General features: G+C 42.9%; 1 protein-coding gene across 1 annotated transcript in view; it reads left to right on the top strand.

Annotated features, from left to right (window-relative positions):
• The window catches only part of stx8 (syntaxin 8), a 40,103-nt gene that overhangs the window by 11,996 nt on the left and 1,819 nt on the right, over positions 1-26,288 (top strand). The window contains exon 7 of the mRNA XM_070982319.1: positions 19,621-19,722. Coding sequence (XP_070838420.1) covers positions 19,621-19,722 — 102 coding nt within the window. The remainder of the gene's footprint in view (positions 1-19,620; positions 19,723-26,288) is intronic.

Below are 26,288 nucleotides of genomic sequence, written 5' to 3'. Positions count from 1 at the left end.
TCAGCAGAGGGCCCAAGTTGGAAAGCACTAATGACTTCCAAATAAACAGTAGAGTGAGAGGAGAGAGGCACTTAACTGCTGCAGCGCAGTGACATCAGCAGCTGCCCCGCAGGACTCAGCCCCCTGCTTGCTTCTGCTTTTAGAAACCGCTGGGTGAGCAAATAAACCATACTAATGATGGCACTCGGCAGAAAGTCAGCGTGGTTAGAGTTGCAGATTGATTTACTGTTTGTTTGATTCGCTCCGTTTGACAGCGAGGCTGGTAGTCGTGAGCAGTGTTTTCCAGACGGCATGGAAATGCAGAGAGTCGCGATGTTCAAAAGAGTGTTGTCATCAGAGGAATGTCAAGCTTCGAATGAGCCGTGTCATTTTGTGTGACCACCAGCTTGGCTGACTGGTGTTTGACTTTGTGAGTTATTGAGGACTGTATGTGATGGACGGATAACCCACCCTCACTATAATATTCTCTGGTCTCATTTTTCATAATAAGATGCCAACTTAAGGTTACTGATGATGAATTTTTTTTTTTTTTGCTGTAATCCTATAATTTAGATATGTATGCCAAAACCTGTAATTTTTCAGCCTACAACCTCAATTCCACAGCGTTCCAACTTTTTTGGAATCTGGGTTTTATGTGCGTTATTATGATAAGTAGCAGGGCTGCAACTGAGGATCATCAGCATTTTTTAAAATTCAATCTCTTTGTTTCATTAATTCATCATATAGTCTAAATATATGAAAAATCAGGACAAATGTCCATTAATAAGCAATCATAGCCCAGTATGGTGTGTTACAATTGCTTATTTTGTCTAACCAGGAATTCAAAACTAAAAAGTATCCAAATACGTGGTATAAAAAAGGACACAAAAAATTCTTCCATATACTGTGATAAAGATATTAATATATCAGAGTCGGCATCAGAAAAACCTAATTGTCCATCGCAAAGCAATCTTTGACGTGGCTCACACAGGTAAACGTAGATTTAACACATGTATATATCAAAAGTGCTGTCCTAGAACAGTGTCCAAGCTGAGTGCATTGTCAGACCCTTCACCCTGTTCTGTAGAATCCCAGTACGAAGGGCAAATTTTTATTTATTTTACTTTTAATTCCTCTCAGAGAGTCGTATCTCGGAGCCCATACTTCACCACTTTCTGGGACCTATTCACAAATATCAATATTGTAAAGCCAGAGTTTGGTTCTCTTAAATAAATGGGAACAGTTGATTAAGTTTCCTTTTTGGAACTCATACAGAATTTGCATTTTGAATATTTCTCAGATGTTTTAATCAAATTCTTTTATATTTAATCAGCCCTTTGCAGATTGCCTACAACCTACAGACTTACTAACACTTATCTCAAAGAGCAAACTGTTTTCTAGTTTTTTCTTGATTGAAGTGGTTTTAGAAGGCTTCAAGAAACGATTGCCAAAAGACATTGATGGCAGTGTGATGCAAAAGATGGCTAAATGAAGATGTACCACAAGTCACCATGCCAGACTCCTGTGATACACATCCCAGCCAGGGTACAATCAATCATGAGTCCGTGTGTCCTTATTTCTCTATCTATCCACCCTGGAATCCATCTCTGTCGAAGGCCTGTTGGTGTCACACTGATAGAGTTGTGGAGGAGAGAGGGCTAACAATGACATGAGGGACTTGGGTCACATCAGCCAAGTGATGAATAATCCAGTTGAGGCGCAGTAAGGAAATTAACATTTTGGGATGCTAAGGAAAAACATCTCAAGACATTTCATCAATCACACCTTCTTTTGTTTCCCTCAGTGGATTGATGCCCCCTTTTATCATTCAGAAAGCATGGGTTTAGACTTTGGCAACCTGTTGGACCTTTTTAATAGTGTTTTTAGGCTCCTGGTTGGTTTCCTGTGTCTTTTTCTTGGAGTTTGATATGCATGTCAGAAAAGTGTGCCAACCTGATGGCTAGGCCATTTCATTGGCATTGATCATGTAGAATTTCTTCATGGTCATGTGATGGCACCATAACCAGAGACTGTTCGCAGTGTGGGAGTCGTTGGGAGTCCTTTCTACTCTGTGGTGGATTGAAGGAAAAATCCATACATGAAAAGGTTCTCTGAGCGCTTCCTTATGTGGCTTTTCTGACTGAGTGGCTCAGTGCCAACAGCAATGAATAGGAGAAAGAAGAAGAATTTCCTCATTCTTATGTCCTACATTTTTAATAGATGCTAACATGGAGGGTTTCACCCGACAGGTTTCCCTCCTTCATGGTTTCTGCTCTACACGCTGCAAACTTTGTTGCCAGATCGTGGCTTTGATTTGTCTCAATCCATCTGAACTGTGTGCCGGTGACAGTTGTTTGCAGGATAATTCTATACTCCCGTGGACTGCCGGGTCTCTCAATAAAGACTGAAGTCAGAACTTTTCAGTAAAGTTGATCTTGAATCTGGTGAAGGAATTACAGAGGATCCACAGCTTTGGAAGCAGTTATGTTATGCAGAGCTTTCTAGCACCGAAAAACAAAGCTCAAGTAAAGATTCTTCCAGCTGTCTGTCAAAACGTGTGAAATCTGGTTCACTGTGTGCATTTCTTCTGTGTTGAAAATATGGAGAAGGTACAGAGGATGGACTGTGGTCCATCTTATTATGTTTTATCTCAGTTTCATGGACCATGGTGACTCATTTCTGGATCTTTCTCTGTACTGTTGTGTAAGGGATATTCTAGTACATTAAGACCTATTCACCCCACAGCTCTATGGATCAAATGACCCTGACTCTGCATGTTTGTGGAAGCTAATGTTTCTTTATGGTGTTTTTAGCTTGAAATGTCTAAGGAGAAATATCTCATTTGAGTCTGTTCAACTCAACCATTGCCTGCTTAGCGCAGCATTGGTGCCAGTTCCTCTAATAAACAATTTAGAGTGCAGTTTATTTTGCTAACAGATTTTTTTTTTCAGCAAATAAATTGTACAATTGTGCCAAACCAATTTTCATTGTGTTAAACATGCAGTGACAATAAAGCATTTAGCTGTCATCAAATGACAGCAGCAGACAGCTTCTAAAATGCTTATTTTTAAGGCACAGGGGTAGCTTTTAGTTTGGTTTGGAAGAAGCTGTGAAGAATTCCTGACTTCATGTCTTGTCAAATAGAGTCATGGGACACAGCAGTCTCTAGATTACAGTTTTTCACATTGTTATTATTAAAACAAGCCCCTTGCAGTTTGTAATAGATCTTTTTACAGCGGCTGTGAAGGGAATGGGACCATCAGCCAACTGAAAATTACGCACATGCCAGAAATCTATTCGATCGTCCAAGATTGTTGATCATTGGGGGATTAGTCAGGCATTGTGACCCCCCTCAAACGACAGCAGATTCTGGCAAAAATTTGACCAGATTCCAAAATTTGTTTGGGGTAATCAATTCAGGGTGTTCCATAGCTTGACAAGCTGTGCAAACTAGTTATTTTCAAGCAAGATCCTGCCCTGTGGGTCTGGTGTATCTTGGAAGAGTAAGAAAATAGTGTTATAAGGATATACTTGATCTAGAAAATGGTTGGAGTAGAGAACAATATAATTTGAAGAGGACCCCAACCACTGGATGCTGCACCTCATCCACTAACTTCAACCAAAGCTGCTGGTGACATAGCAAAGTCTAAACTGCACAAATGCTTTCATTCACCAAAGAAACTGCCTTTAATCCCATTAGAAATAAATTGTAGTTACAAAGAATAAGTAAGTATTGAATCTAGATATATGAATTTCTGGAGAACCTATCTCACTAATGGCAGGTGGATGCAGACAGTAGATGGCTCTGTTGACAGATGATTTTGGATATCAATGACATCTGATGAGATGATTAAACTTTTGGCCAGCTCTCTTTACTTCCAGCTTAAAGGAGGTGAGAGATTTACAAGACCCCCTTTAAACCTCAAAATCCTCTAAAGGTCTCACACACCACAGTCATTTTTTATGGAACAGAGACAGGCACCTGGAGAAGCCCAACATGCACGATGATGCAGGAGCGAGGTGTGGTCAGTCCTGCTCAGCTCATCTGCAGACCCGGATCACATCCAGATGTCCACCGACAGGCCTGTGCAGAGACTGGGCGAGGTCGTTTCCCTTCCACTCCCTATTCCATCCATCGTCCACAGCGCACACAGCCACCATACTGGCAGTCGCAAGCTTTTTCACAAACTATCAATTGTGCATTATCCCAGAAAACGCATACGCTAATAAGGAAGGGGAAAAAAAAAATCTAGGGAGGTATGATTTCACCGGTTCTTTCCCACTGCCATCTTTAAAGCAGAGGATGACACAACACTTGGAAACAAACACTTATTGGGCTGTGTGTGTTCCTTGAAGGGTTTGGTCTTATTACCACGTCTTTGAGTAATCTGTCTCTTAGCACTGTCTTAGTGGACATTAGAGGGGTTTAACCAGCATTATGGGTTTTACTGTGATGCTAATACAGTGACTGCATAGTATATCTCCACATCACTTATCTACACATCACTTATTGGATTGGACATTTCCCTCGGGGGTTAGCGTCAGACAACGTCAACAACTTATTTGACCTACTTACTAATACTTATACTTATTATTCTACTGTTTGTTCATTAATGGAGGATGCCAAGTGCCACGGACATGCCACAGTGGCCACTTCACTCAGTCACTCAGGAATGCTGAGTAGGGGTGTGGCCTTGTTTTAGCCTCTGCTTCACTGTACTGAACCCGTTGAAGGGGACCTTTCCGTGCCAATACGTGGGTTTTACGCAACTTTTAATATGGCTATAAACAGCCTAAATTCTTGGGCAAAGTACAGACTATTTACAATATATAATCATATTTTTATTGGAAATGTAAAGGAGGCGTTATTATTTTAATATTCTGTAAGTGCGTAATGTGTTATATTGACATTTATTAGGTCATTTATTTCCTTTTAGCCATACATCAAAGACCAGCATAGCATAGACCATAGACCAGATCATAGACCAGCACAAGCATTACAATAAACTGGTTTTGGAGTTATGAAAATAGAATAATGTGCTGGTCATTTGTAATTTCACTTCATTGTAGCGTATAGTTTCTGAACTTAATAATGAAAAATGAAAGAATGTTGTAAGGCTGTATGAACTGTGTGTCATTTATCAAAAGGTGGCCTGTCTGAATCAATGTTCTGATCATGAAAAAAATCCATTCTGAAGTTTTACATTTTCATACCTAGAAAGCAGTCTTGTGTAAATAGAGCCTTTTACTGTTTGCCTGTTCAGAATCCCTTCTTGCTATAACACCATTAAACTAGAGTGCACCGTCAGTCACCTTCAATTTTTGGTTCTGCAGCTTTTCCACGATATACCGGCTGATGTTCACACAGACGTTGTCACTGAAGGTATGCTTTAACGTTATTTCTTTGGTTACATTACCGCTGTATTATAACTACTGTCCTCACAGAGATGGAGATATTTTACTGTTGGCCCAACACTGTGTCTCACTGAATGTGCAGAAATACATAAATCGTGTGAAAAATATGACGTATCAGCTGTTAATACGGATATTTCACAGTTCACTAGTGGGCATTACCTCACTGGATTACCTGCTCAAAATGAGGATGTTATGCTTTGGCTGGATTTGTTTGCACAGCCAGGCCACTGCTCTGCTGTTGTTTTTTGCCGTGTTCGTGTGGTATGTGTACAATTTAACGGCACGCTGATGTTGATACTGTGCTGTGATTTTTCCCTGGAGAGCTCTTGCGGGCAGATTGTCCAGGGGAAGCACATTAGTCGTACGTGTTGGTGGTACTAGTGGTTGGGAACCTCTGCAATTTCAGCTGCCAGTTCCTTTGGCTCTGGGCAAAGGATTCCCTGCCATTTAATGGTACCTTAGACTGACTCAGGCTTGGCCCAGCAGGTTCCTTTTGGCTAACGCAAGTGACAGCGGGAACAAATCTCCTCCTCTGTTTATTTAATTGCTAACCGCTCCGGTTTGGAGGCCACGTTCAAAGGGCCGACGAGCAGAGAGCCGCCTCGTGTTCCCCTCAGCCTCAGGGTAGCATGGGTCATCCCACATAATGAGTGGAAGGACTTACTTTACTAAGTCTGCCTCAACCCAAAGCCAGCACGTGGTTCCCATTTAGGCACAGGGGGAAGATTGCACCTTCATCTGCTGGGCATTTTTATGTGTTTATGTGTGTGCGCAAGTGCACACATATACATCTGTTCTTTAGCAGCTCTCACTCAGTGTGTGTGTGTGTGTGTGAGTATGTTTGAGAGTGTAAGTGCCTTGTCTGAGTGTGAGATCATTGTGTTTGTACTGAAAGTCTACACCACATGTCCAGCACATGTTGTCAGGTTGTGACTGGCACACAGGCCATATTTATATCTGCATGAGGAGCTCAGACGCCACTGGCAAGCCTGAGATGGGATGGAGTTGGAGGTAGACGTCAGTGCAGGACCTCACACACACGCAGACACACACACACACGAACACAGTGCGGTAGAGAGCAGGGTGGGCTAATCTCACAGATGCACTGTGCGAAGACAGTGAGGCAAGGGAGACTGAGATCTTTTTGCAGTCAATGTAGGGGGCGGGATGGAGGGCGAGGGAGAAAAACAAGGGCTCAGAGACTCGGAAGGAGAGTGTCAGAAATGAGAGAGACGAAGAAAGTGAAATAAAACACGAGATTATTCTTTCAATGATGGACTAGGCCCTTTGAAGTCAGTCATTACAGGCTTAATTGAAGACTTGTAGCTATTGTAAAGAAAGGAATGAAAAGTTTTTTAAAAAAAGGAAAAAGATTATGTAAGAGGAATGTTGATAAACTGTATTTCTAGACATTCAAATTGTCACACTCAAGGCGACCCTGCAGTGTGAGGAGACTCCAGGCAACATCTGAGCACACACTAAGCTCACATTACATTTTTCATGAGCGTTTGTTCCGTGAAATCTCCTGTGAAAACTATCCACTCAACTTGTACGGAGTGTTTTTACTGCCATTTTCTACTAAAACATTTGCACAAGGTATCTGTAGACATAACATACAGTATATATTGTTATTGCACTGGGGAGGTACTTGACAGGACCTGACCTTCAAAGTGATACTGTGCATATCTGTTCCATTAGAAACTGTTATAAGTCTTTAATCATGCTGCAGAAATGTGTCACTGATATGGCACCTTTCTGGAACAAATCCTTTCATGTGGGAAGTGCTTTATGCTCCATCCATTTCATCTGTTATCTGATAACCCTGCATGTGTGCAATCAGACACAATCTACAGGCCAAACTAAGGATGAGAACCCCCTCGAGACTAAAGATGAAAAACTGTTTCAAAACCGACTTTTTTCAAACCTCAGTTTAAGTAAGAGGCCCTTTACTGGCCTCTTTTTTGTGTGTAAGATGTTGATATTTTTATGTTTTGCGGGTGCTGCACAGATCTGTGCTGCTTGAAGAAAAAAAACGTACCCTTTTGATCTGTTATCTAATCGTTCTCATCTGTTTCACTCTTGGCTTGATCCCAGCCTCCCGTTTTGTTTCCGTTTTGTTCCACGTTCGAGACAAGACAGCCTGTGTTTTAGACACACACAAAGGACAACATTCGACTTTTTTTGAGGAATTATGTAGACATGAGACTGACACAGACTTTTAATATCTAATTGCTCTTAATATTATGCCGTCGCTGTTTGCGTTTCAAGGTTAATGCACTTCATGAGACCGTCACTCATGTCTTTTTATGCGAATATAGCTTGTGCTGATTAGAAAAATGATGCTGATGAAAGATGTTACAATTTGCTCTTGTTGAACAATTGAAATTGAATTAAAAAGGGCTCAATCATAAGTTAGAATCAAGAGTCTCTGCTCCCTCATGCAGCCCACACATCAGCCCACTAGTGGGCAGTAGAGGCAGTGGTGGCACACCAGTTTAGCTCCTCAGTGAAACTCTTGGTGTTTACACCTACCAAGTGGAATGATTCATGGCCATGTGCTTACTCTTCCATGGGATGGATGTGTTATGGTGAAGGAATGATCCACAGTTAAGGGCGGATGAAGATGGAGACACGGGATCTCACACAGGATTTGTTAGCGTGTTTAATTGCTCGGAGGAGGTTTCTTCTCCTCCGGTAATCTGCTCCTCCTCCTTTTCGCCCATCAGCTGGAACAGTTGGGTAATTACACGACAGCTGTAGGTGCAGCTGTTTAAATGGCTGCAGCTTATTGTGCACTGTCAGACTTCATACCTTCAGTGTGATGATGAGACTCGTGCTGTGGTGTTGGTGTGTGTCATTCATTCATGGGTCTTGTGTGGGAGAGTGCCACCAGGGCTACACTCACATTTCACACTAATGTGTGTGTGCAATCGAGCGTTTGCGTGTGGTTTTAACTCTGTCTGTCTGTGCATCCAGCCATGTTTTTCAGCTCCTGCAGCCCACAGTGGAGCATGTGGTCTCGTTGCGTCATGTTTTTGCAGTTTGCTTAGTGCCCTGCATCACTCCTAGCTGTCCACAAGCTATGTGGGAGGCTGTTTCCTCTCAGGATAGGAAGTTGTTTCAGCCGCACTGTTGGACAAACATTTGCTCTGGCTTCCACAAGAAGAGCGCAATTACCCTAAATCCACTGCATACTCACTGAGATTTTCAGCAATTATGTGCATCTCATGTGCCACCCTGGTATGCCAAGTGTTTCCACCTCTGCCTTTGTCAATTTCAGATTCAAATATTTGTTATTGGCATTCATGTTGTCAAACAGAATATTTTTGGATCATGTTGGAAGAAGCTCATAATGTCAGTCACAGAAAATTAAGCAATACTATGTGTTTCTTGTACTAGAAGGGGAAAACGTAATCAGAAAATCATTGGAGATCAATGTAATGCAAAGCCCTTAGCAGTTAAGGTGCAGGTTTATCTTTATCTGTCTTTGGGTTCCATCCCCATGTGGGCACATTGTGCAAAGAAGGGAAGCAGCATTGTCCTGAAGCACCTGCTCTCCCGCACCTGCTGTATTTTGGAAACTCCTCTCACACTGCAGCGGGAGGAGAGTGTCACCGGCCAGTGGATTGCCAGTATCTGTGAAAAATGCACCAGAAGCGTCCTGCCACTCCTCCTGTGCGTGTTGCGCCTGGCTGCGCGCCCCATTTCCCTCCTCACCGGATTATGTGCGTCCTCCCTTTTCCCACCGCTCTCTGTTTCTGTCTGGCGCACTTGCAATATGAGAATAATTGTCACTGATATTAAATTTGCATGCTCAATCTTATATTGCATTTGTCTGTCAGCTGCAAATACGGCTGTCTTGTGCGGCTTCCGGCAAAACACCTCTATAAAACTACATCGCCTCAGTGAATTCAATGATACTCGAAGACGCCATAACACTTGAGTTTTGTTTGAAGTATCAGGAGGCTTACTTGACCTGCTTTATATAAACCTGCTTTATTGTTTTCGAGCTCCTGATAGACTTCTTTTTCATCTCTATCAGAAGTTCTCAAAATGACGCTCATGGACAGTGCGTGATCCAAAGAAACGCCCACCGTATCTGAGATTTTTCCAGGCTAAACAACTCTGTGATGTTTCATGTTCCGCATCCCCACTGATATTCAGCAGATAAATACCAGCCTGCCCTGAACTCACTTTTCCACAATAAAACATCTCTATGGAGGGTGATATCGCTCTGCTTCTTACTGCTCCCTCCCTCCTCTCCCTCTGAACCGCTCTGTGGGTTAACATGGTGGAGATGACTCCTCTTCAGTCTGGGACACAAATGTTTGTCGGAAACGTGTCATATCCGGGAAGCGCGCGTGTGAGTGCGCCTTCATCTAATTGCGTGCCTGTTAGGGTGTGCCTCTCCGTATGATGCTCGTCAACCAGTGTGTACACACGTGTGTTTGTGTCAGCGTCTGTGCATGGGAGCATATGTGTCTGTGCGTGTGAGTGCATTATGAGTGAAACAGGGTCTGGCATGAAGATCAAAGTCCCTCCATAACTCCTCAATCAGTCAGTCAGTCAGTCAGTCGGCCAGTCGGCCAGCGTATTGCCAGGAAGCTCTACTCACCGTGAGGGATGCTGAGTTATTAGACTCAGATCATTTCAATTAGAGCGCAGTTGTTCAGTTAGTGAGAAATTCAGTGTCTCTCTTCATCTTTTTTCAAATAATGGTCACCATCAGAAATCATCCGTGGTATTTTGCTTTTCATATCACTTCTGGCCCTGCCAGCATTTTTGCCATTGACATTTTTTTAAACTCTGATTTGCAAATTATCCAAGTGTCATAAGATAACCGACTCAAGTTGTCTTGTAGTCACTCAAAAGCATGCAGCCCCTAAATAAACCACGTCTGTGACTGCCTTGCATTGATAGTCCTGTTTTAAAAACTCTTGGCTTTTCTTATATTATGAATGAACGGCTGAAGACTGCATTTTTTATGAATGTACAGTGTTATCATTTAACTGTCAGTCCAGCAACCAGATGCTACAAACTGGTGACTGAGCCAGAATCCAGTCGGCACTTAACTGTTCTCATGTCCTACAATATGAATGTCATCCAATCAAACCATTTTTTTCTATTAACTCCTCGCCTCTCTATGTGTCACCCCCTCCTGGGTGTCCTCGCTAATGAAGTGTGATGGTAGTGATGAAGTGTAACAGCGGCTGGTTTGGAGGTGCCGTGCCAGTGACAGGGTGGTCCTTGCCTCACGCTGCTGTTGTTGCTGCTGCTGCTGCTGCTGCTGGCACCCTCATGCTCATCACGCACACATTGTTCGGTGGCACCTGGCCATAAGAGGGGTGATGGCGGAAAGCCTGGTAATGATCAGACTTCTCATCGTTGCTGTTGGTCTTTGCACTGTGTTTTTTTAGATCTTGTTTTCGTGAATTCTAAAATGACAGAGTGAGTATTAATTGTGTGCTCAGTTCATGCTCTTTGCAGTCAGCGATCAGTGATGCCTGGCCGTACAGTTTGTGTGATGCTGGTGAATCTGGCAGCCCCACACAGGAATAGTTGCAGTCAGTCTGAAAAGTGGATAAAAAGGCAGTTCTCCTCCTTGTCTTTTTAGACGTATTTATTTATCTCTGAAGGATGTGGTGTGTTTAATCTTAATTAATTGTACACATTATTACTGCTGGTTTTCAGCTGTCTTGAACAGTTCCTAATTAATAAAACCTATTATGGTCAGCACACAGCCAATGATCTTGGTGACATCTTTTATTCTGCTGATGCGCTTGTGTTTGTATTCAGCCTGTATCATAAGATGACAGCATGACTGGCTGAGCACAGTGCTGATCATTTCCAGTCTCCGCCGACTCAAACTACGCAGGTTGTTTAAGAAAGCTTGAGTGGTACTGTAGTCATGCAGTGCTCCTGAAAAGGCCCACATTTCCTGTTGAAGAAGAGATGGAATTATTCTGTCCAAGCCAATCGATGCGTGGGATCATCACAGGACCGGCAACTATGGAAGGAATAGAAATAAATATCTAAAGAATGAATGAATGAATGAATGAATGAATGAATGAATGAATGAATGAATGAATGAATGAATGAATGAACATAGCGAACTCGTAGAAATGTGAGGTGATAGATGATGTTCACGCACAATGTCAAGCTGAAAAAACAAGGGGAATATTATCACCATGGTAACATGTTATACATCATAACCTAATTTCCATGTTGTTGCTGTTTTTGGCATAAATAGCCATAAACAAAAAAACAAATCGCTAAATCTAAATTTAGAAACAATTTGAAAAAGAACACGGATAAATAATTAAATAGTATTAAGGCTAAGGACAGTTGTGGGATGGAAAAAATAAATCCCAGCCATTGCCATGTATTGCAATAACATATCTGCATGGACGCCTTTATGTGTGTATGGGAGTAACCCAATGGCATCCTCCCACAGAGCTTTGGTGAACTACATTCCCATAATTCACATGGACCTCGTCTTTGGAGTCTAGCAAGCGCAAACCCAATGATCTGTGCGTGCTAACGCTGAGCTAGTGTGGAGGTTTCTCTCAATTTATGCGCTTGTCTTTGAAGTGCGTTCTTTCTAATGGAAGTTCAACTTTGAGAAATTCATTCATCAGGTGGTCATTCTTTTTGGTGTCTGTCATGTGCGGTGATGGATCTGGGGGTAAACGTAGCAGGGTTAGGGAGGTGAAACTGTCCGTGGACACACAGCCGGTTTCAGTTTCAAATTGGCACACAAATGGTTGGGATTAAGGCTGGAAATGTGGGGGCCACATATGCACTGGTAGTCAAAGTGGTGGGTCACTTCTCTTCCAGCTTTTTGATGTATTCACACCTTTTAAAGTCCTCTTCAGATTCATCGCCATACTGTTTGAAATGGAGTTAATATTCAGAGGTGGAAGGCTACTGCTGTCAGCTGTCAGTAGGCTGCAACGTCTGCTGGAGTAGTAAAGTTCCATTTATTCCAAGGTTGGCAAAGTCAGTGCCAACACAAAGTTTCCATTGAAAGAGTGTGCTGCCCTACAATATGACTAAATAATGCTAGATTTTGAAGACTGGCACATGCTGCCATGGCATAAGCGAGGTATTTATCATCACTCAGCTAGAGGGAGACACTGTCTAATAATGAAATAAAGGATATCTTACCCCCAACGTGTGTGTTGACCGGGGGAGCCTGCCAGTCCATTTGGAGGGACTCTGAGATTCACTGGGGCCGGGGGGGTGCAGATAATGTCCAGCAGTGAGACTAATCTGTACACATGTGGCCGGCACTTCAGAAGGCCAGATGTTGGAGGGGCGGGTTGTGTGTATGGCGATGCCCTCAGACACCCTACCAGCACATGTGCACACATTTGGTCAGAAAGGCAGAAAAACAGGGTAGATGCTACGACGGAGTGTGTGTCATTATTCACTTAAAGCACTTGTGTAATTGGAGTTTATGTTTACGTATGTGTGGCCATAAGTGTGTTCTGACCTTGGGAAGTTGGCTCTTTTGGTGATTTGATACAGGCAGGCCAAAAAGCGTGGTAAAATTTGATTTATAGCATTTACAATATGTTCTTTGTTTTCCTTTGTATCCCTCAGGGTCATTTCCCATCTTATTTGCTTAAGTGGGCAGTTCTGTGCAGCATGTTCTTATTGCATTTCAGAGGAAAGGCACTTAATATTCAGTGATTTCTAATATATCACCTTAAGACTGGTTGGCCTCAAAGGGAAAAATATAGTGGCTTTTCCTGAACTGTTGGTGTTGGACACCACAGCAGAAATCAAGTCCTTCACTGTCCACCACCAGATTTAAACAATAATAGAAAGCCCATTATGAACAAATAACCTGACGTTTTTATTGTCAAGCTCGAGGAGTGTTTGGAACAGAAAGTGGTTGTGTTTATGTGTCCTTACTCTGAACATGTCAGATGGGCCAAACACATTTTTCAGATTGTTTCTATTAGAGGCTCATCTTCCATAGAGAGACATTACACATTTCTCTTTTTTTATCTTTACTTTAGTTCTTTTTTTTTATCAGGCATTCAAGTGATTTGTTTTGTTTTGCACTCAGTTTAAAAACTGGTAAAAACTCTGAGGTTTCTAGTGAAACTCCCCCCAATCCTCACTCTCTGCAGACCCTCGGGGTGAGTTTGTTTACAGTAAGCAGCCGAGAGCAGGAAAAAAAAAAGTTGAAAGAAACTCTTCCAAGACTGCAACTTCTTGTAAATAGCATAATTGCCCTGAGTTGTATCATCATGCTGAGTGCCTCTGTGTGTGTGCCAAGTGAAGTTCCTGTTACATCCAGAGATGTGTGTGTTTTAGTTGGCAACAAAGCACTACCCCTCTATACACAGTCAGTCACACCAGGGCCAATTGGTAACAGTTGTGGTCAGACCCCCCTGCATTATAACAAGGGGTACAAGAGGAGGGTTGAGTGAAAAAAAAAAAAAAAACTGTCTGTCTAGTTACTTCCCTCTTGCTCCAAATCCTCAGGAGAAATCATCTCCAGAATAAGCACAACAGAATTAGCCCCAGTGAGTCAGATTGCGTTTAAATCGGTGAGAAAACAAGCATTTTCTCTACGCGCTGTGCCCGCGCTGGGAGCGAGTCCTACAATAACACACAGAGTTAATACAGCACATCCTGGAGGCACGCTGGGGTGTCACTGTTTATGGCAGTGCCTCCACCACATGCGTGTGCACACACACAAAACCGAAACCGCCGCTGCAATAGCCGCTGTGAAGATGAGTCAGCAATTCTGAGGCTGGGGCCGGATATAGATTTGGGATGCGGGTATTTAATCATTAAACTGGAAGCCTTTTCCCAAATGTCTCACTATGCTCCTGCGTGAGTGTTGTATTTGCTGTCTGACTTGAATTAGGCTTTACAATATCATGTGATGACTTGCTTTGAAATGGATGTTTAGACCTCGTGCTAGAGTTGCATTTGCCCAATGTGGTATCCATTGAATATCTGTAGAGGGATGGGTGAGAGCTGGCTTGATTTTATAATCGGGCCTGCAGTGCCACATGGCTCTGGGCTCTGACGTGTCATAAGTCATCAGTCATGTCCTAAAAGATGACACCAGAGGAAAATCCGCACAGGATGCAACATTTCCGAATCCAATTTTCCTTTTTTTTTTCCAACTAAAAAAGACTAAAAGTCTGGGCATTTTGGTTTTATTTTAGCCAAAGAAAACCACAGCTATTTTATTCAGCTTTAGCCAATGAAAACTGTTGACATTTTAATCTTTTCAGTCATCAGGTTATTGAACATTTCAGTCATTTCATCCAGCCAAACCCAAGAACTTTTTGTCATTGTTGTCAAAATTATGTCACATAAGATTTTATCCTACCATTATCTGATGAAAAACACAGTGCGAATGATCAAGAATGCAGCTTTGCAGAAAGTGTGTGGTCCAGTGGTTTGGTGGTATCAATAAAAGGAATAGCTTCAGATTCACTTTGACATCAAAGCAAACTCATTATGATGGGAATGTGAAGGACCAACAATCTCAGTATTTTTACTGACCAAGTACATCAGTAGGTTACCTCCTCAGGTGTTTGGTGCACACTGTTTCATACACACACATTCCATTGTGCTGCTTGTGTATTCTTGAGATGGTGCGTGCAGCACAGGAAACTGAATTACTGCAATCCCCCATAAAAAAAAATGGAGAATTTGCTAGAGAGAAACAAGTATGGGCTACCTTGCTGAGCCTGATGCCGCTGTGACCTGGACCTGGATAAGTGGAAAGAAATGGATGGATGGTTGTGAAAACTGCAGTCTCAGCTCCTGTGAGAGTGAGACTGTTCCTTCACCTGGGAGCACTTTCAGCTCAAACGTTGAATACGCTACACTCGGGAAGCCCTGCTCAGAAGATACGAGGGTCCTCTTCAGGCTTACAAAATCCATAGTTTGCTAATTCAAGATGGAGTCAAGTTGCAGAGGTCATTATTAGCAATAATTAGAATTTCAGAATTCAGAGCCACTGTAAGGAAGCCTGACCTGACCGTGATATGGGATTGCTGTTGAGCCTTCCTCAGTAATTTTCTACAGTATTCTGGCCTACTTGTGACTGAGTTACAGACTCTTCAAAAAGATTAAAGTGCACTGAAAGATCTGAGCTAAGAGCAGCTGGAGGGATCATTGTGTCTGTGTGACACCTTCAGTCCAGCTTTGCGGCTGGTGGGTGGGTATGCTGTACACACCCAGAGATGAAGAGGGAATGCCACATCTGCCTGTGTACACTCTGGACTAGTGGTATCCTTAGAGTGTGAGTGACTTAGGACAAAAACCCATTCAGTGGCCTTTAAGTATTTTCTTCCAGTTCGTGCCTTGGCCACAAATGATCATTTAGCCCAGACCAGCAGCAGCCAATCCTGTGGATAGTAGGTGTCCGTCCACGGTTCCAGATGACGCTGAAGGCAGGGATGGAAACAGACCTGTTAACTCGTTAGCCCTCAGAGAGCAGGATGGCCACAGAGAGAGGCAGTTTATATAAAGGCTGCAAAGTATTGGACAAGAGATGAAATGGCGTTGAGATTGCGCAGAGAGTCAGCGGCATGAGGGAGTAGGTGACGTCATATGAGAGCAACATCTGTCTCCTATTGGTGAGTGTGCTGAAAGGCCCTCGTACCTCCGCACAGAAGGGCCAGGTTTTACGTAGTCTGTATTTTTTGTGTGAATAAAAGGCCCTGTTGGCTGCAGAGAAACAGAATAGGCATCTGTAAGTATGTAGGAGTTACCACAAGCTCACGTGCATCTGATGCCTGAGTGTTCTAGAAATACTTACGACGATGGTCAAACGAAATTTGTGTCTTTTTATGCAAATAGGCCATTTACCTGGGTACTTTACTCTTCTTTGTGTTCCTGCTCATTGCCACTGAGAGTTGACTCTGGGTTTTACAGGCAGTATAAAATAGCTTTAGAAGTATTTGAATTTATTCAGCATACACCAGCTAAAGTAATATATTACCTGATTCAGTAGGATGAACCTTCCATCTTCAGACTGAAACCTCGGGTCGTATTAAATCGGCTTTACAGCCATCAATCTGCAGTATGTGGAATCTATATTCTAAGCCTAATTTTATGCAACCATACAGAGGGTTTAGCCCAACTCTCTGAAAATGCTGCTGAATGTCTCCCGGAGTTCAAAAAGAAGAACGTATCCTCTGGAACCTTCATTGTAAATAGTGAATGGACTGTATTTGTCTACTCTGACGACCAGTCAAAGTGCTGCATTCACCCATTAACACACAAGCCACCTGCTCATCACGAGTGGTATCCAATCACACACACTGATGGCAAAGCATCGGGAGCACTTCAGTATCTTGCCCGAAGGATGCTTTGACACGTAGACTGCGAGGCCAGGGATCGAACCGCTGACCTTCTGATAAGTGGACGACCTCCTGAGCCTCAGCCCCCCCACCTACATGAAAAGAGATACCAGCACCGTTTACGAACAGAAGGGCTCACGTGTCGGCCTCTTACAACAAAATTTGTGACAGGTCCTATGTGTTGTTCAGCTGAACTTGGCTTGCCTAGCGCTGCAAAATTGTTGCCAGTCATTACAGTGATAACTCTGCCAAATAGCTGTTCCCATTTTCACAATGACCGTTCACAAAACCACTCGCTATTTTTCAGTTGTTGTTTTTGTTTGTTGTGAAAAGAACGCAACAGAGACTATGGAAACGAGTCCCTGCGCCCAAAGAAAGCTTGCTAATGACTTTGTTTTGTACAAGCGGTAGATCTAATTAGGGGAGGGCATAGTTGAGCCCTTCCACAGCAAAAAGAATCAGTTTATTATGATGCTGATATATATTCAGTACTTAGAAATGAACATGTAGTCCATTGTCCATTGTGCTTTACGGGTGAAAAAAAGCATAGATGAATGCATCTGAAAGCAACTGCCAGTGAAAATGTGTGTATGTATGTATGTGTGTGTGTGTGTGTGTGTGTTTGTTTGCCCATGTGCCATGCTCTCCCACACTGCAGGTTTATCCAGCGTAATAACATTTTAAACAAACAATCCTCGCCTCAAATAGGGCCTTCATTGTGGTCTGGCAGATCCAAGCCAGGGGAGCAGCTGTCATACATGGAAGCAAAAGTTACAAAAGGAAATTGAGAATTATGTTGTTCGAAACATGACTCGATAAGAGAGTGAATAGGAGCGAGTACGCACATGAAAAGGCGCTTCCTTGTAGGGCGACCGCTCTGACAATGTAATTCAGCTTTTCATTGCAGCTGTAGTAAGGTCATGTTCTAGCACCGCTGCGTCTTGGCATGCTTGAGAATCCATCAATGAATTGAGATGTTATTGCAGGGCCAGAGCTGAATCAAGAAACTTGGCCCCAGCAAACCAAAAACATCCTTTATGACTTGTTGGAGTGGCATGCGGCACAAATGGTTCAGTGTCTGCACCCCTTCCCTGCCAGTAAAGGAAGAGTTTCTTCCTTCTAAATTGTTGCCTGATGCTTAGATGATGACGCGGGGGTCTCCGGGGACACTGTACATACGGCGCTCTCACGTCTCCCATCTCCATGTCCTTGCCCCTTCACACTCTGGCCCTCCAAGCTGACATGCTTTACTTTCCTCCCTCGAATTATACATGCAACTTAATTATCCGATGTCAGCCGAAAACCCAGTCTTGTCAAGCGGTGATGGCTCCTACTTGAGGGAACATGTTTTCTCACCGATCCAATTTAAAGGCAACTGGAGCTGAAGACAGTTGCGCTCACAAAGACAAATGCTGCAGATGACCCTGAGCTCTCACCTGTGGGAATTCGGTCACGTAGGCCAATTTTTTTGCCAACGAAAAACAGCTTAGATCATTCTGACTGAGTACTATTTCACCATGTAGCAGCAGCAGTAAAAGCTCGTTCCCTTGCTGGAACGGGCAGCGTGTTTAACTTGGCACTGAGCTATGGTTTGTGGACGAGTCTAGCTTCCCACTCCTGTAAAATGTCCATTTATCAGAGGCTGATGCGAGTCTGTAAAGAACTTCCCTTTTCTTTGACTTACCCTTGGTTTCTGGTTTGCAGGCCACTTTACCGTTCAGCCACTCCTTTGTGTTTTGTTTTATCTTTTTCAACTTAGAAGGCTCCTGGACAGGACCTATCATCACTGCTGGAGTCGAAATGAAAAACAGACCACAAATCTACATCTCCAAACACACACGCTTAAGATGAAACAGCCAATTTGAGTTCTGTGTTGTAATAAATCTCCTGATTTATAGCAAGAGTAATGAGCCATGTTGTTTTCAATGTTATTGTTCACATTTTTCTTAATATTTACTCATGGCGTTGTGTCATTGTGGCAGTTGGGATGATGAGAGAGACTGATAGAGTTCGCTAACAGGAGGAGATGTTTGCCATTAATTTTATTGTGTTACACCCACCTTAATATACTATTGCAGATTTGATGAAGTAAGAGTTGCATTTAGAACTCAGCCCTGGGTTGCATTTACAATTTATGATTGGTTTTAGACTCAAAACCACAACTCAAAGTTAATATGGTCTCCAACCAGTATCACATTTTAATGGCGAACCTTAACAAATCAAGAAATTGGAAATCTTTCAGCAGTTATCTGTTTTTGTTGTTGGGCCAGATCTCGAGAGATGCCATGTCAACACAGTGGCTCGCTCTAACAAATCACACAGGCTTCCATCTGGACGACCTTCAAGTCAGGAACTCCAACTGAAGGACTGTAGCCACGGAGCCAAACACACACACACACACACACACACGCGCACACACACACACACACACATGCGCACACACATACACAAAGCACACACTCTCTTTCTTTGGACGCACAGGCATAGTCCCTGAAGCCTGGGCTTACGTCTTTAAAACCCATGAACAATAAGGCCCTGATTAAATCCAGAATGGGTTCAGGAAGTAGTGAAACTGTTTGAAAGTGCGAAGAGTGCTTTCACACAGCCCACTCCCTCCATCACCACCACCACCACTCGTGTTTGTGCGCTGGCTGCCTCTGTCTTTTGAAGTTGTTGACTGCTCTGATGTCAAGTCCTGTCACTTTTTCATTTTGGGCATGTTTTTTTTTATTATGCAAAACTTACTGGGAGGTCTTTCATGTAATAAAAATTTGAAAGAAAACAAAAAAAACCTGAAGTCTTAATGGCAGTGAGCTACATATCAGCAAGCAGATATGAACTTTGAGTTTCTCTCCTTTTTTTCTATTTCTTTGTCTCTCAGAAATCATCGATGACCTCGCACATCTTGTGGACAAGACAGACGACAGGATTCGTAATGAGACACGAAGGGTGAAGCTGGTAGAGACAAAATCCGCCTCCTGTGGTGAGCCTTCCTCGTTTTCCTCTGTTTATTTATATGAGTGAGTTGCAATTATTTCTTCCTTTCTACAGTTCAAGAGCCTGCATGTTACAGACCATTACAGAGCTTTTAAAGAGGAATTAACTCGATATTTAATTTGACATACAGGGCCGATTTACTTTTTTATTTATTTATTTTTTGTTAGCAACGCAAAGTTAGCATCTTTACCATTCAGAAATTGAGAAATGCTGTTGCTGCCTTGGAAGGAAGTGTGCTTAATGAAGCATAAAAAATGATGCTGATGGGCACAAGCCCTCTTGGCACAGTGAAGGTGAACAGTGGATGGACTGGCCCTGTCTGTCACGCCTGCTAACATGGCATCCTGGGCTTTAAAATGTGGTCTCTCTTTGAGGAATCCTCAAATGTGTACTGAGGGTTGCAAGTCAGGCCTGAACGGCAGTCGACACAGGAGGAGGTTTTCCACCTCATCTAATGGAACAGATGCGCTCCTATTTTAATGAATGCAGCTGTATACGCTGGCTGCAGAACAGCCTGTGTTTCACTCTCTCTATACAAGAGTGAATGGCATTGTTAACATTCAGGTCTAGTTCCTTCTGCGTGTTACTACAGTGACTGTGTGTTGGGCTCTGATTGCTGCCAGAATGTGACCTACAGCTCAATAGTGTGCCTGAACTCATCCTGTGCAGATGCACCGAGCACTGTCTTTGCAGCTGATGCTCTGTTAACATGCTGCAGCACCTCCTGTTTTGACAGCAGCCTCTGTTGTCTCAATTCCAGAGTTTGGTTGAGTTGAGTCGTTCTCTGGGAGGCTTTCTGAATGCATGGCCCTCATCATTACCACAGACCTGCTTCAGTTTGTTTCACTTTTGTTTGGTCATTTACAAAAAGACCTAGCTCCTCCTTTATCTCCTCAGTGGGTTATGACTTTCAGAGGAAACCGGCTGCCATCTATGGAATGTGCGAGCTTGAGCCAGGATCAGTTTGCCCAGTGAAACGCCGGACAGCATTGCTATGGCAAAGGCTGCATTGTTGTGCTAGGAGACCTGGCTAACAGGCGGTCACAGACAGAGGCAGAGCAGGCAGGAGGAAGGTCAGCCCTCAGAATGCTTCACTCTGTTGGTCGTGTCCCCATGGTGCCCGAGCGGCAGTTTGTTTGAAGATCCCAGAGCTCAATTGTGTTAGAATCAAGACTCTTTCTTTCTGCCTTTCCTTTTGTTGAACTTATTCTTTCACAAACCCAACTCCCTCCTCCCTCTCCTCAGTTCCTCGGTTTCCTCATGTGTTTGTCTGTGAGCACCTGTGGGTCCATATGCATCACATGAATGTGCTGTATGTGTATATGGTGCATATATATTTTCTTGTGTGTCCACTTCGATGTGTGCAGTATTTGCAAAGTATATTATGATGTGTGGTGTTTGCATGCACAAGCATGTGCGTGTGTGTGTGTCAGACTTCTGTGAATGGAAAATTCCCCAATGGTCTTCTTCACTCTCACTGCAATTCTCTCTTTCTTCTTTCCATTCCTCTCTGTCATTCCCCCGCTCGTCTCCTCGCTTGTTTGACACTCGTCTTTGTGTCAAGCAAAGAAAGAATTGAAAATACTACATGCCACAAATTGTTTGGAGGGCTTTCCCTCATTCTCCGTGGCAGTGTGTTTATAATTCCTTCGCTCTAAGGGTTTATTTATTTTTGAAACCACCTCTCTCATCCAAAGCCGCCGTTTGGTGTTATGTCTTAGCAGAGTCCTTGTAAAGCTAGAAACGTCTGGCTTTGACAGGCGAGAGCATACTTAACATAACTGTTGGTAGCTGCCTCGTCGTGAAGGAGACATCTTCGTTTTTACAGACAGAAGTTTTGCGAAAAGCTGGAAACTTTGCCAGAAATGTGAAAAATGTTCTCCACTGTCAGATTGTCAATGTGAACCACCAGACATTTCCACTCTTGAGTCGGGGGCAAACAAGTTTGTGTGCATGATTGCACCAGAGATCTTCCAAAAAACATCTAAAAGCTGGAGAAGAGTAAGCTGAGCTCTGGGAAGGGTCATCTCACTGAGAGGGAAGCGCCCACATATTGTTCGACCGTGGTTCCTGCGGCATACTGTGCATGACTGATGCCTTTTAAACTGAGCTTGAGTCCCAGAATGTGTCCATCGCACCCAGTATGAAACGGTTCTCATGGAAATGCCTGGTCAGATTCGTAGTTGACTTATTCTTTAATCAGACAGTTACCAAATTAAATCACAATTTAACCATTTTTGTGTGATCTTGTATGAACCATGTCCATCCTTAAACACCAATTTCTTTTTTAACCGCCGGCCCGATGCTGTCACTTCAGCTAAGCTTGATCCACAGAGTCATTACCACTTGTTTTGGTTGATGTTGGTGGGAATGGAGGAGTGGAGGCTTTGAGTTTGCTTGGATTAGTGTGGCAGATTAGTCTGCGGGACCAAAGGGTCTCTTGGAGAGTAGTGTGAGTTCCTCAAAGCTTAGGCATCACCATCAGGCAACATCAGTGCTTGAGCGGCCCGTCTCAACAGACCTAATCCTCAGTTTGTAGAGGGCCACTTCTGCAACCCCATGAATCCTGCAGGTGGCTTGCATCCCAAGTAGGTTTGTACTGTTTGGACTAGAGGGGATTGTCTAAAGAGACTGTGTGTAAGGGGCAGCATTTAACAGGGTTGTGAGAAGAGGGTGTAGGACGAGTACTGCACCGAGTCTTCATTTGTGAGTAGTTGTCAAGGAAACACTCATTTTGCCCAGTAAAACTTTTGATCAGTTAGGTCTTTCTTTCAAGCTCGTATTCCTCTCATTCCTCTGACAAGGTACACCGTTGGAAACGAGCAAATGCAACTGAATATGTTTCACATGGCCGATGAAAGGATTGCTTAAAGTAATACATCCTGCTAACGATGTTTCCACGTCTGAGATTCTTCTCAGTGAGCGGCAAGTTAAATTAAATCTGCCTTTAGAAAGCGCTAAATATTTGAAACCCTTTTCATGTCTCATTTTAACCAGGGTTTCAGCCAGAACTCTTTAGTTCTAGTTTTTGGGCTCACACCACAAAACTACATCATGGCACAAAAGTTTCGTCTACAAGCTGAATATATGACCTTTACAAATCTGATTCACTGTGTGTCACCTCAACAAGGTAATTTATTGACATGGCTGCAAAAAAAATCATGAAAACATCTAAATATTATCAAAGAATAATTTCTGGGCACCTAGCGGCATGGCTGGATTGCAAAGCCATTCGGTCCATTGCTTTGGTCTATAGCTACTATTTGATGTATTTCCATGAAATTTGACACACACACACACACACACACTCATGGTGGCCAGAGGATGAGTCCTCATGAATTTGGTGATCTGCTGACTTCTCATCCTGCACCACCAGCAGGTAAAAGTTTTCATTTGTCCCATAAAATATCTTAAAATTTAAGAGATGGGCTTTCAAAATTTGATATTTAAGTTCATAGTTATGAAAGAATGAATCACACTGACTGATGAAACCTCCCTGTGATGTTAGCATGCTGACACTAGCATGTAGCTCAAAGTGCAGCTGTGCCAAAGTACAGCATCACAGAGCCACTAGCATGGCTGCAGACTCTTATTCTTGTTGCGTTAAGACAAATGCTCTCACTCTTTAACTTATCATATTAGAAACGATGCAGAAATGCATATGTTTAGATTCCTATCAAATGCTTGGTGCCAAAAACCCGTACAAGTTCTTGTCCTCTGCAATTGTGCTGTGAGAAAAATGATGAGCATCTCACTAACCTTGTTAACATAAAATTTGTCCCTTTTTGTTGAAAGGTCATCCTCGCCTTTTGTGCGGCAGAAAGATCTTTGAACCATAAGCGGGGTCCACAGAGGGAGCAGTGAGGGAGGTTCAGAGGTTGTCTCGGTCTGTCAAGGGCTCTCACCAATTACTGGTTTTCTCCGTGATTTGTTTCACTGATGTGTCTGAAAATTGCTAAGATGGGATGAACCCAGACTCTGGCCTCCAAAGCTCCTGGGTGGTCAGTCTATCAGCAGACACAAACTATCTCCCTCAGCATCAGTGTCACACCACAGCCCTAATCTATTTGGCAAGCAAACGACATTATTGTCATTAGTCTCTGGAGGCCTCCTGAGGGTCAGGAGTAGCTTGTTTAGTTACTGAGGCAGACAGGGTTGGTCCAGGGAGGGTGAGGGTCAGTGTGTGTGTCTGATGTGGCTTCGTGACTGACTGTTATATGACATTAGAGGGTGTGAGAGCCTTTGTCCACACTAACATATGCGTGTGTTATACAGCTCGGCCTTTATTGCTATTGTTGCTGACAGATGTGGGACCAGGCTCAATGAAACTCTGATGTCTGAATGTAATGTGGAGTTGGTATTGTTTACACCCAAACACAGATAACCACTGGAAATTTGTGTGTGTTAGTATGTGCGTTTGCTCGAAGCATGAGGCTTTTAAAGAGCCATCACAAGAACTATTTGTGTGCGTGTTTCAACTTTGACATTTATATTATGCTCACATGTGTAAGTTATCAGGAGGAGGGGTCCTTTCCAGACCAGTGATAACTTCTAACATGCATGTCCTGTGGGCCCATATACGAACACCTTCCCCTCAACTCAAATAGAAACACACTGTGCTCAAAGTATTAGCTATGTGCAGAGAAAAGACAATCAGCCATAAACACACAACAGAAACAAAAGAGATAGATGACAAGAAGAAAATGTGGTGCAAAGACATCTGGACCCCTGACAGCCATACCCAATGTCCTGGCAGAGAAACCGGCATCAGCCTTCCATTTCATCAGACCACCACACCACCACTACCACCGCAAGCAATTAGTTCAGCATGGCTTATATCTCGCCCTGTCTCTCTCCCTGTGGGAAAGACGACCAATTAGGCCGCGGAGGAGGACGTGGGCGGAGAGAGCCAAAGAATGAGAGAAATGTAAACCCAAAGTGAAAGGCTGGGGAAAATACCAGCCGCATGCTAAATAACAATGGACAACTTGAGGCAGCGAGGGGACTGTCGACAGCCAGAGATGCAGTTGTTTGAAATCTTCACTCCTGTGCCTAACGCAAGGGGAAAACAGTGGGGGAACGCGCCCTTGGAGAAAGTTTTCCATGTATTACATGTGTGTGACATGTTTGGTGGTGGAGCTCATGTGATATATACACGATACTGAGGGATAGACCACCACAAGCTCCACGCATTTAAGTGTTTATGACACTCTCGTATCCCCTAAAAGGATTTATATTTCAATTCTCAACAGTGTTATTACCATGACAGATGGACCAAAGATTTATTGGTAGAGTTTCCATAGGCACTTCAGGTTTGGATCCACCGACACTGCATTTACAATACCAGCGTTGAATTGAGAGTTAAAAAAAATATGGTTATACTGTATTAGCTGACATGAATTTCCTTGTACATAATCACATAACATAGATATTTTAAAAGAGATCTCTTAAATTTGAACTTTAAGGTTGAAAAATAAAAGCTGTCCGTGCTCTCTGGTGGAGACACTGATTCTAAACCTATGGCACTTCTGTTCTGTCACTGCCTCTTTCTTATTGGTTGACATGTGACCCGCCACGAGAAAACCAGCAACAAGTCGGCCTGGCACAAGTTGTGTAAACAAAGAAAAATCAATTTATTTTTTTTTTAAATTAGTGATTTTGTTTTTTTGCAGAATATTTAAGTTGAAATCATGAAGAAGCCCCTCCAGTGATGCTGATATATCTAATGTTAGCCAAAATAGGCCCAGCAATTTATCGATTGGGCTCTAGATTCACTTCCAAGTTGGTGATTTTTCCTAAAATTCGAATGTAAATCATCTCTGCTCCCGTAGGTTATCTCCTCTTTTTTTGATGAGTAAAATTTCTAATTTTGTCCCGTTGTAGAGGAAAAGGTGTCATTAATAACATTAACAATATCTCAGTTCTTTTCAAGAGTCCCTGCAAGTCATGACAGTGAAAACGTCGTTTCAGGAAATACCCTGAGGATTAAGCTATTTGAGGTTATTGTTAAAAAGCTACACCCAACTACATTCAGACTGATTCCTGTTCAATAAAATTAGATTATTAGTATAGTTCCCAAAAGATGTTTTGGTTTTTTTTTTTTTTTTTTTTACAAAGGATGAAAATTCCACCTGTAGTGGATTTTACAACAGAGAGGGTTTCTTTTTTCTCTGGGTGGTGGCTATAATAAAAACTGTAATATTTTCAGGTCCTCGGGGTAAAGCACTTTGATGAAGTGTGAGTGAGCTTTTGCACATTTTTCTCTGCTTCCATAGTATCAGTGGAAAACAATGATTATCCTCTCAAGGCCGAATCAGAAACATATGCCTATCACAGTGTGCAATCTGCGGCAATAAAGCTTTTGTGGCTGTTGAACGCATGTAAATTGCATTAAGTCATCAAGAGAAAAATGGTGATATGCTGTGAGGGCATGTGCACTTGGGACTTGCATTAGATCAAGGGCTTTGAAAATTAGTAGTGAGGTATGCGGGCTTCTTACCTCTTCCAAGTGTATTCCCTTGTGTCTGCTACATGCACCTCCTCCTCTGCGAG

Source organism: Chaetodon trifascialis, chromosome 2 (genome assembly GCF_039877785.1).
Source record: "Chaetodon trifascialis isolate fChaTrf1 chromosome 2, fChaTrf1.hap1, whole genome shotgun sequence".
Classification (NCBI taxonomy): domain Eukaryota; kingdom Metazoa; phylum Chordata; class Actinopteri; order Chaetodontiformes; family Chaetodontidae; genus Chaetodon; species Chaetodon trifascialis.
The sequence above is the reverse complement of the archived record's forward strand: the minus strand, read 5'-3'. Positions and strand labels throughout refer to the sequence as shown.